This window comes from Gymnoscopelus braueri, assembly GCF_963280865.1.
Source record: "Gymnoscopelus braueri genome assembly, chromosome: 21".
NCBI classification, from domain to species: Eukaryota; Metazoa; Chordata; class Actinopteri; order Myctophiformes; family Myctophidae; genus Gymnoscopelus; species Gymnoscopelus braueri.
In genome coordinates, this window is record NC_137623.1 from 1,534,229 (window position 1) to 1,546,728 (window position 12,500).

Genomic DNA, 12,500 nt, shown 5'->3' on the forward strand with positions numbered 1-12,500 from the left:
TGTAAAATATTGCTTTTTAGCTTAAATAAAAAAATTACACAGTTCCAGGTCTTAATGGGTTAAAGGCAAACTTGGTGACTTTGAGCCTGAATTTAAAAAAATATATATATTTTTATTTCTTTTATTTAGCATGTTGTCCCTCTATCAGCCACTATATAATAATGCTGGTGTGTTTTCCTGCAGAAAGACACATCTCTCTGGCTGTGTTTTGGTTTTGTTCCACCGTTTATGTTGACATTCATGTGTTCTAGTTTTCTTCAGAGGGTACACCATTAATTGTTCCCTGCACCACGTGCAGCTGTGTACGCGTTTTCAGTCACACATCCAGCAAGCTTTGAACCGAGCAGATTGAACCTTCAGATAATGGCCAAGACATCTTGAAAACGGTCACTTTCGCCGGTTTTCGATCATACATTTTCGATGAAGTTTTGGTCATTGTCGCCCGTTTTTCTTTTAATAACACGGGCTAGGAAGGTTGTACGGCGACAAACCAGATACCTGAGGAAAGTTCACTTTGAGCTGCATCCAACACATACACTGACATGTCCGTCTGCCTTACCGTTAGGCACCACTAGGGGCAGATGAAATAGATCTTTTGGGGGTAATAGATTTATTTATTTATTTTCTTCTGTAGAGAGCACTTTTTTACCGACGGGTCAAAGGGCAGCAGGGGCTCAAGCCCCCTTTCATGTCTGTGTGAGCACGGGCCTGACTGGGACTGAAAGGTCTTTGGGGTGAGTGGGGGGGCTCGGCCGGAGATCTTAATTGATCCCTTTGATCCCTAATTGATCCCTAATTGATCCCTAATTGATCCCTAATTGATCCCTTTTTGCTACAAGCTTATAGCTTAGTCTTACTAATGAGCTTGTAGATCTGCAATTTTTGAATAGCCAAAATAAATCTTAATAATCTACCGTTCCTGATTTGTAACGGTCTCTGTCATGATCTCTGATCTCATTGGCTGGGGGCCGAGCCTGTCAGTCAAACTCACCGGTGTCATGTGACCTGTCAGAGGTGGAGTCTGGTGTCGAAGCCCCGCCCTCAGACTTAGGGCTTTCACACCTGAGCGGGTAAACCAATAACGACAAGGTTAGTGTGTGTGTGTGTGTGTGTGTGTGTGTGTGTGTGTGTGTGTGTGTGTGTGTGTGTGTGTGTGTGTGTGTGTGTGTGTGTGTGTGTTGTGTGTGTGGTGTGTGTGTGTGTGTGTGTGTGTGCGTACGTGTGTCCGTGTGTCTGTGTGCATGTGTGTCTGTGTGTGCACGTGTGCGTGTGTGACTGTGTGTGTGTGTGTGTGTGTGTGTGTGTGTGTGTGTGTGTGTGTGTGTGTGCGTGTGTGCGTGTGTGTGTGTGTGTGTGTGTGTGTGTGTGCCTATGTGCACGTGTGTGCATGTGTGTCTGTGTGTGCACGTGTGCGTGTGTGACTGTGTGTGTGTGTGTGTGTGTGTGTGTGTGTGTGTGTGTGTGTGCGTGTGCCTATGTGCACGTGTGTGCATGTGCGTGTGCGTGTGTGTGTCTGTGTGCATGTGTGCGCATGTGCATGTGTGTGTGTGTGGTGGTGGTGGAATATAACTCAAGCATACAAAAGGCTCTATCTAAGCACAGCGGCCATATTGTAAAGAAGTTGGGGGCCTCTTCCTTACTTCCTTCACAGGTGTTACCAATGATACTAAATGAAGGCTCAGCTCTAAACATACATTAACCACTTAACTCATTCACTGCCAGGGAATTAATCAATTAATTCCTCCGTCTACCGTCCCCTTGCCAGCGAAAACGGCAATTTTACTGAACCTTTTGAAAAATCATAGAATATTCTGTGTGACTTCCTTCCTCACGGACATCGGCTCATTACACACACAGGGCTCCGGTAGAATCAGGGGGGGGGAATTGACCGGCCACGATCCTACCTTTCAGAGCTATGGCCGTTTGAAAGATGCTTTTTTTTTTAAACAGCAGAAAAACTACAGAAAACCCAGAAAAAAATACTTTTGTGAATCCTTTAACCTGAGCTTTTTTTTTTATGATCACGTGATTTCTGGGTGTAGCCTACTCTTCTTCGGTGGTGCTTGGATCATTCACAGGCTGCAGAGCAGTGCGCCCCCCCCCCCCCCCCCACCAAAAAAAAACGAAAACACGTCAATTATGTCCTTGGCAGTGAATGAGTTCACCTCTATATATATTTCGGCTATTTGAAAATAGCAGATCTACAAGCTAAGACTGGTGGTAGATCAGCTATTTTCAAATTATTTTTATACATTTCAAAAACTTGAAAAGGGCCATTCTGAATAATGAGTACTTTTAATTTTGGTGCTTTAAGTATTTTGATGGGAATTACTTTTGTACTTTTACTAAAGTAAATTCTGAATACCAGACTAACAAGAGTACTTCTAGATTGTGGTATTGATACTTCTACTAAAGTAAAACAAAAATTGAGTACTTCTTCTATGACTGGCTACTTGAGTACTTAAAGGATAATTCGACTCATTTTCAACATTGAACTATGTCTTTAATACACCTTGTATTGTGTACAGCTGTTGTGTGGAAATAAGAACAACCCAGCCCCTTCTATGTTGCCTAGAAATGGAGAATTGATTGAGGTCATGTGATCAGTGACATACGCACGGTGTACTTTTGGCTCCGCCCTCTAGGCTGCTGCATTCACTAGAATGGGGAATCTGACTTCCAGCTGAAACAGTGAGACTTGTAGTAGCTTATCATTTATATTCAAGACACACTGTTTTAGCTGGAAGTGAATGCAGCAGCCTTGAGGGCGGAGCCAAAAGTACACCGTGCGTATGTCACTGATCACATGACCTCCATCAATTCTCCAGCTCTAGGCAACATAGAAGAGGGGGGGGGGGGGGCTTTGTTCTTATTTCTAGCTCTAAGGTGTATTAAAGACAAAATTAGTGGTATTCCCCTTTAAGTAAAAAGTCTTGAGTTCTTCCACCACTGTGTTGTGTGGGCGTGTACTACTGACGCTATTGGGGGCGGTCTCTCTGGGCGCCTCGGGGGTTGGGTGGAGGAGGAGGAGGAGGCGGAGCTTGTCTTTGGGGGGAGGGGTTTCTTGGGAGGGACAGACGGGAGGGCGGGCTTAGGGATGTCTCCAAGCTTCACCTCCTCACCTACACATGAACACACACACACACACACACACACACACACACACACACACACACACACATTGGTACTCAAGCACAGGGAACAATAATATGCAGCTCAGCTACACATTTAACATTTAAGAATTTGATATGAAAAAGGCACATAAAACACATACATACAGATGGGGGCACTCCAATACAGACACCGGCGCACACCCACGCCCACACGCACACGCACACCGCACACGCACACACACACACACACACACACACACACACACACACACACACACACACACACACACACACACACACACACACACACACACACACGAATGAAGCAGGTGAAGGAAAAAGAGTGGTCTAAGTGTAATTTATGCTCCGTTACATTACGTTGTCACACACTAAGACATAGCAGACGGTCGATACAGTACAGTGTGTGTGTCACTGTACAGTATGTGTGTCACTGTACAGTATGTGTGTCACTGTACAGTATGTGTGTCACAGTACAGTATGTGTGTCACTGTACAGTATGTGTGTCACAGTACATTATGTGTGTCACAGTACGATTGTAGAACCAGTCAGATTGAAGGAGGTGTAAGTCGGTTTCACCGCCGGAGGCGCGCCGTCTGAAGGAGACTTGAGCCAGGGGAGGTACCGCCGAGCGAGCTAAAGCGAGAGAGTCGCCGTTGCCAAGCGTTTTGCAAAGTCACCTTCAGCCGACTCAGCGCCGTCCCAGTTATGTACCGATAGAGTTATGTACCGATAGAGTTATGTACCGATAGAGTTATGTACCGATAGAGTTATGTACCGATAGAGTTATGTACCGATAGAGTTATGTACCGATAGAGTTATTTACCGATAGAGTTATGTACAGATAGAGTTATGTACAGATAGAGTTATGTACAGATAGAGTTATGTACCGATAGAGTTATGTACCGATAGAGTTATGTACCGATAGAGTTATGTACCGATAGAGTTATTTACCGATAGAGTTATGTACCAATAGAGTTATGTACCGATAGAGTTATGTACCGATAGAGTTATGTACAGATAGAGTTATGTACAGATAGAGTTATGTACAGATAGAGTTATGTACCGATAGAGTTATGTACCGATAGAGTTATGTACCGATAGAGTTATGTACAGATAGAGTTATGTACAGATAGAGTTATGTACAGATAGAGTTATTTACCGATAGAGTTATGTACCAATAGAGTTATGTACAGATAGAGTTATGTACCCGATAGAGTTATGTACCGATAGAGTTATGTACCGATAGAGTTATGTACCGATAGAGTTATGTACAGATAGAGTTATGTACCGATAGAGTTATGTACCGATAGAGTTATGTACCGATAGAGTTATGTACAGATAGAGTTATGTACAGATAGAGTTATGTACAGATAGAGTTATTTACCGATAGAGTTATGTACCAATAGAGTTATGTACCGATAGAGTTATGTACAGATAGAGTTATGTACCGATAGAGTTATGTACAGATAGAGTTATTTACCGATAGAGTTATGTACCAATAGAGTTATGTACAGATAGAGTTATGTACAGATAGAGTTATGTACAGATAGAGTTATTTACCGATAGAGTTATGTACAGATAGAGTTATGTACAGATAGAGTTATGTACCGATAGAGTTATGTACAGATAGAGTTATGTACCGATAGAGTTATGTACCGATAGAGTTATGTACAGATAGAGTTATGTACAGATAGAGTTATGTACCGATAGAGTTATGTACCGATAGAGTTATGTACCGATAGACTTATGTACCGATAGAGTTATGTACCGATAGAGTTATGTACAGATAGAGTTATGTACAGATAGAGTTATGTACCGATAGAGTTATGTACCGATAGGGACAGAATCGTAAACCCCACAGCAGGCTGCAGAGAGAGAGAGAGATGAGAGAGAGAGAGAGGGCCACATTGAGGCCCTAGATGGTATAAAGCGGGCTCTAGAGACAGGGCCACATTGTGGCCCCAAATGGTATAGAAGCGGGTTGTATAGACGAACCCACAGACCGCGCTGCCTGTAGGCGGCCATAGCTGCGGTGTCACGGTGCGGAGCGTTGACACCTGAGCTATGGCTGCCTACAGGCAGCGTGGCTGTGGATTCATCTATAGAGAGAGACAGATGGTATAAAGCGGGCTGTATAGAGAGAGAGAGAGAGGGCCACATTGAGGCCCCACAGCAGGCTGCAGAGAGAGAGAGAGAGAGAGAGAGAGAGAGAGAGACAGGGCCACATTGAGGCCCCACAGCAGGCTGCAGAGAGAGAGAGAGAGAGAGAGAGAGAGAGAGACAGGGCCACATTGAGGCCCCACAGCAGGCTGCAGAGAGAGAGAGAGAGAGAGAGAGAGAGAGAGAGAGAGAGAGAGAGAGACAGGGCCACATTGAGGCCCACAGCAGGCTGCAGAGAGAGAGAGAGAGAGAGAGAGAGAGAGAGAGAGAGAGAGAGAGAGAGACAGGGCCACATTGAGGCCCCACAGCAGGCTGCAGAGAGAGAGAGAGAGAGAGAGAGAGAGAGAGAGAGAGAGAGACAGGGCCCACATTGAGGCCCACAGCAGGCTGCAGAGAGAGAGAGAGAGAGAGAGAGAGAGAGAGAGATGAGAGAGAGAGAGAGGAGGGCCACTATTTGAGGCCCCACAGCAGGCTGCAGAGAGAGAGAGAGAGAGAGAGAGAGAGAGTGAGAGAGAGAGAGAGAGAGAGAGAGAGAGGGCCACATTGAGGCCCCACAGCAGGCTGCAGAGAGAGAGAGAGAGAGAGAGAGAGAGAGAGAGAGAGAGAGAGAGAGAGAGAGGGCCACATTGAGGCCCTAGATGGTATAAAGCGGGCTCTAGAGACACATTGAGGCCCAGACAGTACCTCTGTCCTGGTCCCTGTGGGGGGAGGTGCTCTGGTCGCTCTGGAGGGGCCCTCTTCAACTCAGACTTTTTCTCTACAGGTCAGAGGTCAGGGGGGGGGGGGGGACGTCACCAATAGGCAGTGGTGAAAAAGTAGAGATGTTTTACTTGAGTAAAAGTATCAATACTGCAATGTAGAGTACTCTGTTACAAGCAAAAGTCCAGAATTAAACATTTACTTGAGTAAAAGTACAAAAGTATTGGTATCAAAATGTACTTAAAAGTACCAAAAGTCAAAGTACTAAAATGTTTGAAAATAGCAGATCTACAAGCTCACAACGCATTGCGACGTGTTGCGACGTGTTCTGATCTGCTATTTTCAAATAACCTTGGTAAAAAAAAAAAAAAAAATGTATGTTTTATAATGTAATCGTTATTTCTACAAAGTAACTAAAGTTTTCTAATAATTGTAGTGGAGTAAAAGAACAATATTTGCCTCTGAGATGTAGTGAGTAGAAGTAAAAGTATAGACAATTAGAAATACTCCAGTAAAGTAAAAGTACCAAAATGTTTTACTTCAGTACCAGTACTTGAGTAAATGTACTTAGTTACTTTACACCACTGCCAACAGGTCACAGTCAGTGTTGATTTTGATGTAGTTTTTAGTCATAGTATTTGAATAAGATTCTGTGTACTTTTGGTCACCTGACATGTTTAGTTTTAGTCTAGTTTTAGTCGACTAAACCTAGCCTGGTTCCAGACCAATCTGCTATTGAGCTCAAAAGGCAGATTAGGTCTGACCTCTGACCTCTCTCAATAGAGACAGATTAGGTCTGACCTCTGACCTCTCTCAATAGAGACTGATTAGGTCTGACCTCTGACCTCTCTCAATAGAGACTGGACTTCTCTGCCTCCGAAGCGCCCAGGATCACTTAGATCAGTGGGTTTTCAACCTTTTTCATCCCAAGGACCCCTAAATTGATTTACATTTGGCCGCGGACCCCCATTTGAAAATGTTTTGTGCCATGGGGACCCCAGAAGCGAAGATATCACTTACATTTTCGCTTTAAAAACATATAAAAATTCAAAGATATGCACACTTTTTCAAGGTTTTTCAAAAAATAGCAGATCTACAAGCTCATAGCGCGGCACATAGTGCCGCGCTATGAGCTTGTAGATCTGCTATTTTTGAATAGCCTAAGTGGTTAAAATGATTGTGACGCTATGTTAACTCATTTTGCTGGGGACCCCCCCGGTGCTCCCTCAAGGACCACTGGTGGTCCCCGGACCACTGGTTGAGAACCACTGACTTAGATAATTGGCACCGGGTGAAAAAGGGTTACAAAATCGTGGGATAAAAAAAAAGAAAAGGAAAAAAAAAAAGAAAGGAAATGCAGGTTTTCCACACAGACATTCCAGACTAATATCTACTCAGTGATATTAGTCTGACCGTGTCAGGCTAGACTCAATCTACAGTCGATTTAGTCGACTGTAATAAATGTTGGCGGTGCCGTGGTGGCGTCATAATAGTTATAGTTAATTTAATTTTCACGTTAGCTGCGTGCCGAAAACATCAGATCTACAAGCTCACATATCCGCTATTTCCGAAGCACAACACCCACCCGCAGCTGAGCATAAAATGACTTTTAGTTCTACTGGATCTCTTCTCCACTAGTCTTAGTTCTACTGGATCTCTTCTCCACTAGTCTTAGTTCTACTGGATCTCTTCTCCTCTAGTCTTAGTTCTACTGGATCTCTTCTCCTCTAGTCTTAGTTCTACTGGATCTCTTCTCCTCTAGTCTTAGTTCTACTGGATCTCTTCTCCACTAGTCTTAGTTCTTCTGGATCTCTTCTCCTCTAGTCTTAGTTCTACAGGATCTCTTCTCCTCTAGTCTTAGTTCTACTGGATCTCTTCTCCGCTAGTCTTAGTTCTTCTGGATCTCTTCTCCTCTAGTCTTAGTTCTACTGGATCTCTGCTCCGCTAGTCTTAGTTCTACTGGATCTCTTCTCCGCTAGTCTTAGTTCTACTGGATCTCTGCTCCGCTAGTCTTAGTTCTACTGGATCTCTTCTCCTCTAGTCTTAGTTCTACTGGATCTCTTCTCCACTAGTCTTAGTTCTACTGGATCTCTTCTCCACTAGTCTTAGTTCTACTGGATCTCTTCTCCACTAGTCTTAGTTCTACTGGATCTCTACTCCTCTAGTCTTAGTTCTACTGGATCTCTTCTCCACTAGTCTTAGTTCTACTGGATCTCTTCTCCACTAGTCTTAGTTCTTCTGGATCTCTTCTCCACTAGTCTTAGTTCTACTGGATCTCTGCTCCACTAGTCTTAGTTCTTCTGGATCTCTTCTCCACTAGTCTTAGTTCTACTGGATCTCTTCTCCACTAGTCTTAGTTCTTCTGGATCTCTTCTCCTCTAGTCTTAGTTCTACAGGATCTCTTCTCCTCTAGTCTTAGTTCTACTGGATCTCTTCTCCTCTAGTCTTAGTTCTACTGGATCTCTTCTCCACTAGTCTTAGTTCTACTGGATCTCTACTCCTCTAGTCTTAGTTCTACTGGATCTCTTCTCCACTAGTCTTAGTTCTACTGGATCTCTTCTCCACTAGTCTTAGTTCTTCTGGATCTCTTCTCCACTAGTCTTAGTTCTACTGGATCTCTGCTCCACTAGTCTTAGTTCTTCTGGATCTCTTCTCCACTAGTCTTAGTTCTACTGGATCTCTTCTCCACTAGTCTTAGTTCTTCTGGATCTCTTCTCCTCTAGTCTTAGTTCTACAGGATCTCTTCTCCTCTAGTCTTAGTTCTTCTGGATCTCTTCTCCTCTAGTCTTAGTTCTACTGGATCTCTTCTCCGCTAGTCTTAGTTCTACTGGATCTCTTCTCCTCTAGTCTTAGTTCTACTGGATCTCTGCTCCGCTAGTCTTAGTTCTTCTGGATCTCTTCTCCGCTAGTCTTAGTTCTACTGGATCTCTGCTCCGCTAGTCTTAGTTCTACTGGATCTCTTCTCCGCTAGTCTTAGTTCTTCTGGATCTCTTCTCCTCTAGTCTTAGTTCTACTGGATCTCTGCTCCGCTAGTCTTAGTTCTACTGGATCTCTTCTCCACTAGTCTTAGTTCTACTGGATCTCTTCTCCGCTAATCTTAGTTCTACTGGATCTCTTCTCCACTAGTCTTAGTTCTACTGGATCTTTTCTCCGCTAGTCTTAGTTCTACTGGATCTCTTCTCCTCTAGTCTTAGTTCTACTGGATCTCTTCTCCGCTAATCTTAGTTCTACTGGATCTCTTCTCCACTAGTCTTAGTTCTACTGGATCTCTTCTCCTCTAGTCTTAGTTCTTCTGGATCTCTTCTCCTCTAGTCTTAGTTCTACTGGATCTCTTCTCCACTAGTCTTAGTTCTACTGGATCTCTTCTCCTCTAGTCTTAGTTCTACTGGATCTCTGCTCCACTAGTCTTAGTTCTTCTGGATCTCTTCTCCACTAGTCTTAGTTCTTCTGGATCTCTTCTCCACTAGTCTTAGTTCTACTGGATCTCTTCTCCACTAGTCTTAGTTCTTCTGGATCTCTTCTCCTCTAGTCTTTGTTCTACAGGATCTCTTCTCCTCTAGTCTTAGTTCTACTGGATCTCTTCTCCTCTAGTCTTAGTTCTACTGGATCTCTTCTCCGCTAGTCTTAGTTCTTCTGGATCTCTTCTCCTCTAGTCTTAGTTCTACTGGATCTCTGCTCCACTAGTCTTAGTTCTTCTGGATCTCTTCTCCACTAGTCTTAGTTCTTCTGGATCTCTTCTCCACTAGTCTTAGTTCTACTGGATCTCTTCTCCACTAGTCTTAGTTCTTCTGGATCTCTTCTCCTCTAGTCTTTGTTCTACAGGATCTCTTCTCCTCTAGTCTTAGTTCTACTGGATCTCTTCTCCTCTAGTCTTAGTTCTACTGGATCTCTTCTCCGCTAGTCTTAGTTCTTCTGGATCTCTTCTCCTCTAGTCTTAGTTCTACAGGATCTCTTCTCCTCTAGTCTTAGTTCTACTGGATCTCTTCTCCGCTAGTCTTAGTTCTTCTGGATCTCTTCTCCTCTAGTCTTAGTTCTACTGGATCTCTGCTCCGCTAGTCTTAGTTCTACTGGATCTCTGCTCCGCTAGTCTTAGTTCTACTGGATCTCTGCTCCGCTAGTCTTAGTTCTACTGGATCTCTTCTCCTCTAGTCTTAGTTCTACTGGATCTCTGCTCCGCTAGTCTTAGTTCTACTGGATCTCTTCTCCGCTAGTCTTAGTTCTACTGGATCTCTTCTCCGCTAATCTTAGTTCTACTGGATCTCTTCTCCACTAGTCTTAGTTCTACTGGATCTTTTCTCCGCTAGTCTTAGTTCTACTGGATCTCTTCTCCTCTAGTCTTAGTTCTACTGGATCTCTTCTCCGCTAATCTTAGTTCTACTGGATCTCTTCTCCACTAGTCTTAGTTCTACTGGATCTTCTTCTCCGCTAGTCTTAGTTCTACTGGATCTCTTCTCCTCTAGTCTTAGTTCTACTGGATCTCTTCTCCACTAGTCTTAGTTCTACTGGATCTCTTCTCCACTAGTCTTAGTTCTTCTGGATCTCTTCTCCACTAGTCTTAGTTCTACTGGATCTCTTCTCCACTAGTCTTAGTTCTTCTGGATCTCTTCTCCACTAGTCTTAGTTCTTCTGAATCTCTTCTCCACTAGTCTTAGTTCTACTGGATCTCTTCTCCACTAGTCTTAGTTCTACTGGATCTCTTCTCCGCTAGTCTTAGTTCTACTGGATCTCTTCTCCACTAGTCTTAGTTCTTCTGGATCTCTTCTCCGCTAGTCTTAGTTCTACTGGATCTCTTCTCCACTAGTCTTAGTTCTTCTGGATCTCTTCTCCGCTAGTCTTAGTTCTACTGGATCTCTTCTCCACTAGTCTTAGTTCTACTGGATCTCTTCTCCGCTAGTCTTAGTTCTACTGGATCTCTTCTCCTCTAGTCTTAGTTCTACTGGATCTCTTCTCCGCTAGTCTTAGTTCTTCTGGATCTCTTCTCCGCTAGTCTTAGTTCTACTGGATCTCTTCTCCGCTAGTCTTAGTTCTACTGATCTCTTCTCCGCTAGTCTTAGTTCTACTGGATCTCTTCTCCGCTAGTCTTAGTTCTACTGGATCTCTTCTCCGCTAGTCTTAGTTCTACTGGATCTCTTCTCCGCTAGTCTTAGTTCTACTGGATCTCTTCTCCGCTAGTATTAGTTCTACTGGATCTCTTCTCCGCTAGTCTTAGTTCTACTGGATCTCTTCTCCGCTAGTATTAGTTCTAATGGATCTCTACTCCGCTAGTCTTAGTTCTACTGGATCTCTTCTCCGCTAGTCTTAGTTCTACTGGATCTCTTCTCCGCTAGTCTTAGTTCTACTGGATCTCTTCTCCGCTAGTCTTAGTTCTACTGGGACTCTTCTCCGCTAGTCTTAGTTCTACTGGATCTCTTCTCCGCTAGTCTTAGTTCTACTGGATCTCTTCTCCGCTAGTCTTAGTTCTTCTGGATCTCTTCTCCGCTAGTCTTAGTTCTACTGGATCTCTTCTCCGCTAGTCTTAGTTCTTCTGGATCTCTTCTCCGCTAGTCTTAGTTCTACTGGATCTCTTCTCCGCTAGTCTTAGTTCTACTGGATCTCTTCTCCGCTAGTCTTAGTTCTACTGGATCTCTTCTCCGCTAGTCTTAGTTCTACTGGATCTCTTCTCCGCTAGTCTTAGTTCTACTGGATCTCTACTCCACTAGACTTAGTTCTACTGGATCTCTTCTCCTCTAGTCTTAGTTCTACTGGATCTCTTCTCCACTAGACTTAGTTCTTCTGGATCTCTTCTCCACTAGTCTTAGTTCTACTGGATCTCTGCTCCACTAGTCTTAGTTCTACTGGATCTCTTCTCCACTAGACTTAGTTCTACTGGATCTCTGCTCCACTAGACTTAGTTCTACTGGATCTCTTCTCCACTAGACTTAGTTCTACTGGATCTCTTCTCCACTAGACTTAGTTCTACTGGATCTCTTCTCCACTAGTCTTAGTTCTACTGGATCTCTTCTCCACTAGTCTTAGTTCTACTGGATCTCTTCTCCACTAGTCTTAGTTCTACTGGATCTCTCTCTAGTCTTAGTTCTTCTGGATCTCTTCTCCACTAGTCTTAGTTCTACTGGATCCCTTCTCCACTAGTCTTAGTTCTACTGGATCTCTTCTCCACTAGTCTTAGTTCTACTGGATCTCTTCTCCACTAGTCTTAGTTCTACTGGATCTCTTCTCCACTAGTCTTAGTTCTACTGGATCTCTTCTCCACTAGTCTTAGTTCTACTGGATCTCTCTCTAGTCTTAGTTCTTCTGGATCTCTTCTCCACTAGTCTTAGTTCTACTGGATCTCTTCTCCACTAGTCTTAGTTCTACTGGATCTCTTCTCCACTAGTCTTAGTTCTACTGGATCTCTTCTCCACTAGTCTTAGTTCTACTGGATCTCTTCTCCACTAGTCTTAGTTCTACTGGATCTCTTCTCCTCTAGTCTTAGTTCTTCTGGATCTCTTCTCCTCTAGTCTTAGTTCT

At 43.7% G+C, this 12,500-nt stretch overlaps 1 protein-coding gene across 1 annotated transcript in view; it reads right to left on the reverse strand.

The window, feature by feature from the left end:
- sh3kbp1 (SH3-domain kinase binding protein 1) overlaps positions 1-12,500 on the reverse strand; it is a gene marked incomplete at its 3' end in the record, with an annotated part of 71,071 nt that overhangs the window by 8,439 nt on the left and 50,132 nt on the right. Inside the window, 4 exon segments of the mRNA XM_080418309.1 lie at positions 992-1,062; positions 2,978-3,122; positions 5,979-6,000; positions 6,002-6,051. Coding sequence (XP_080274435.1) covers positions 992-1,062; positions 2,978-3,122; positions 5,979-6,000; positions 6,002-6,051 — 288 coding nt within the window.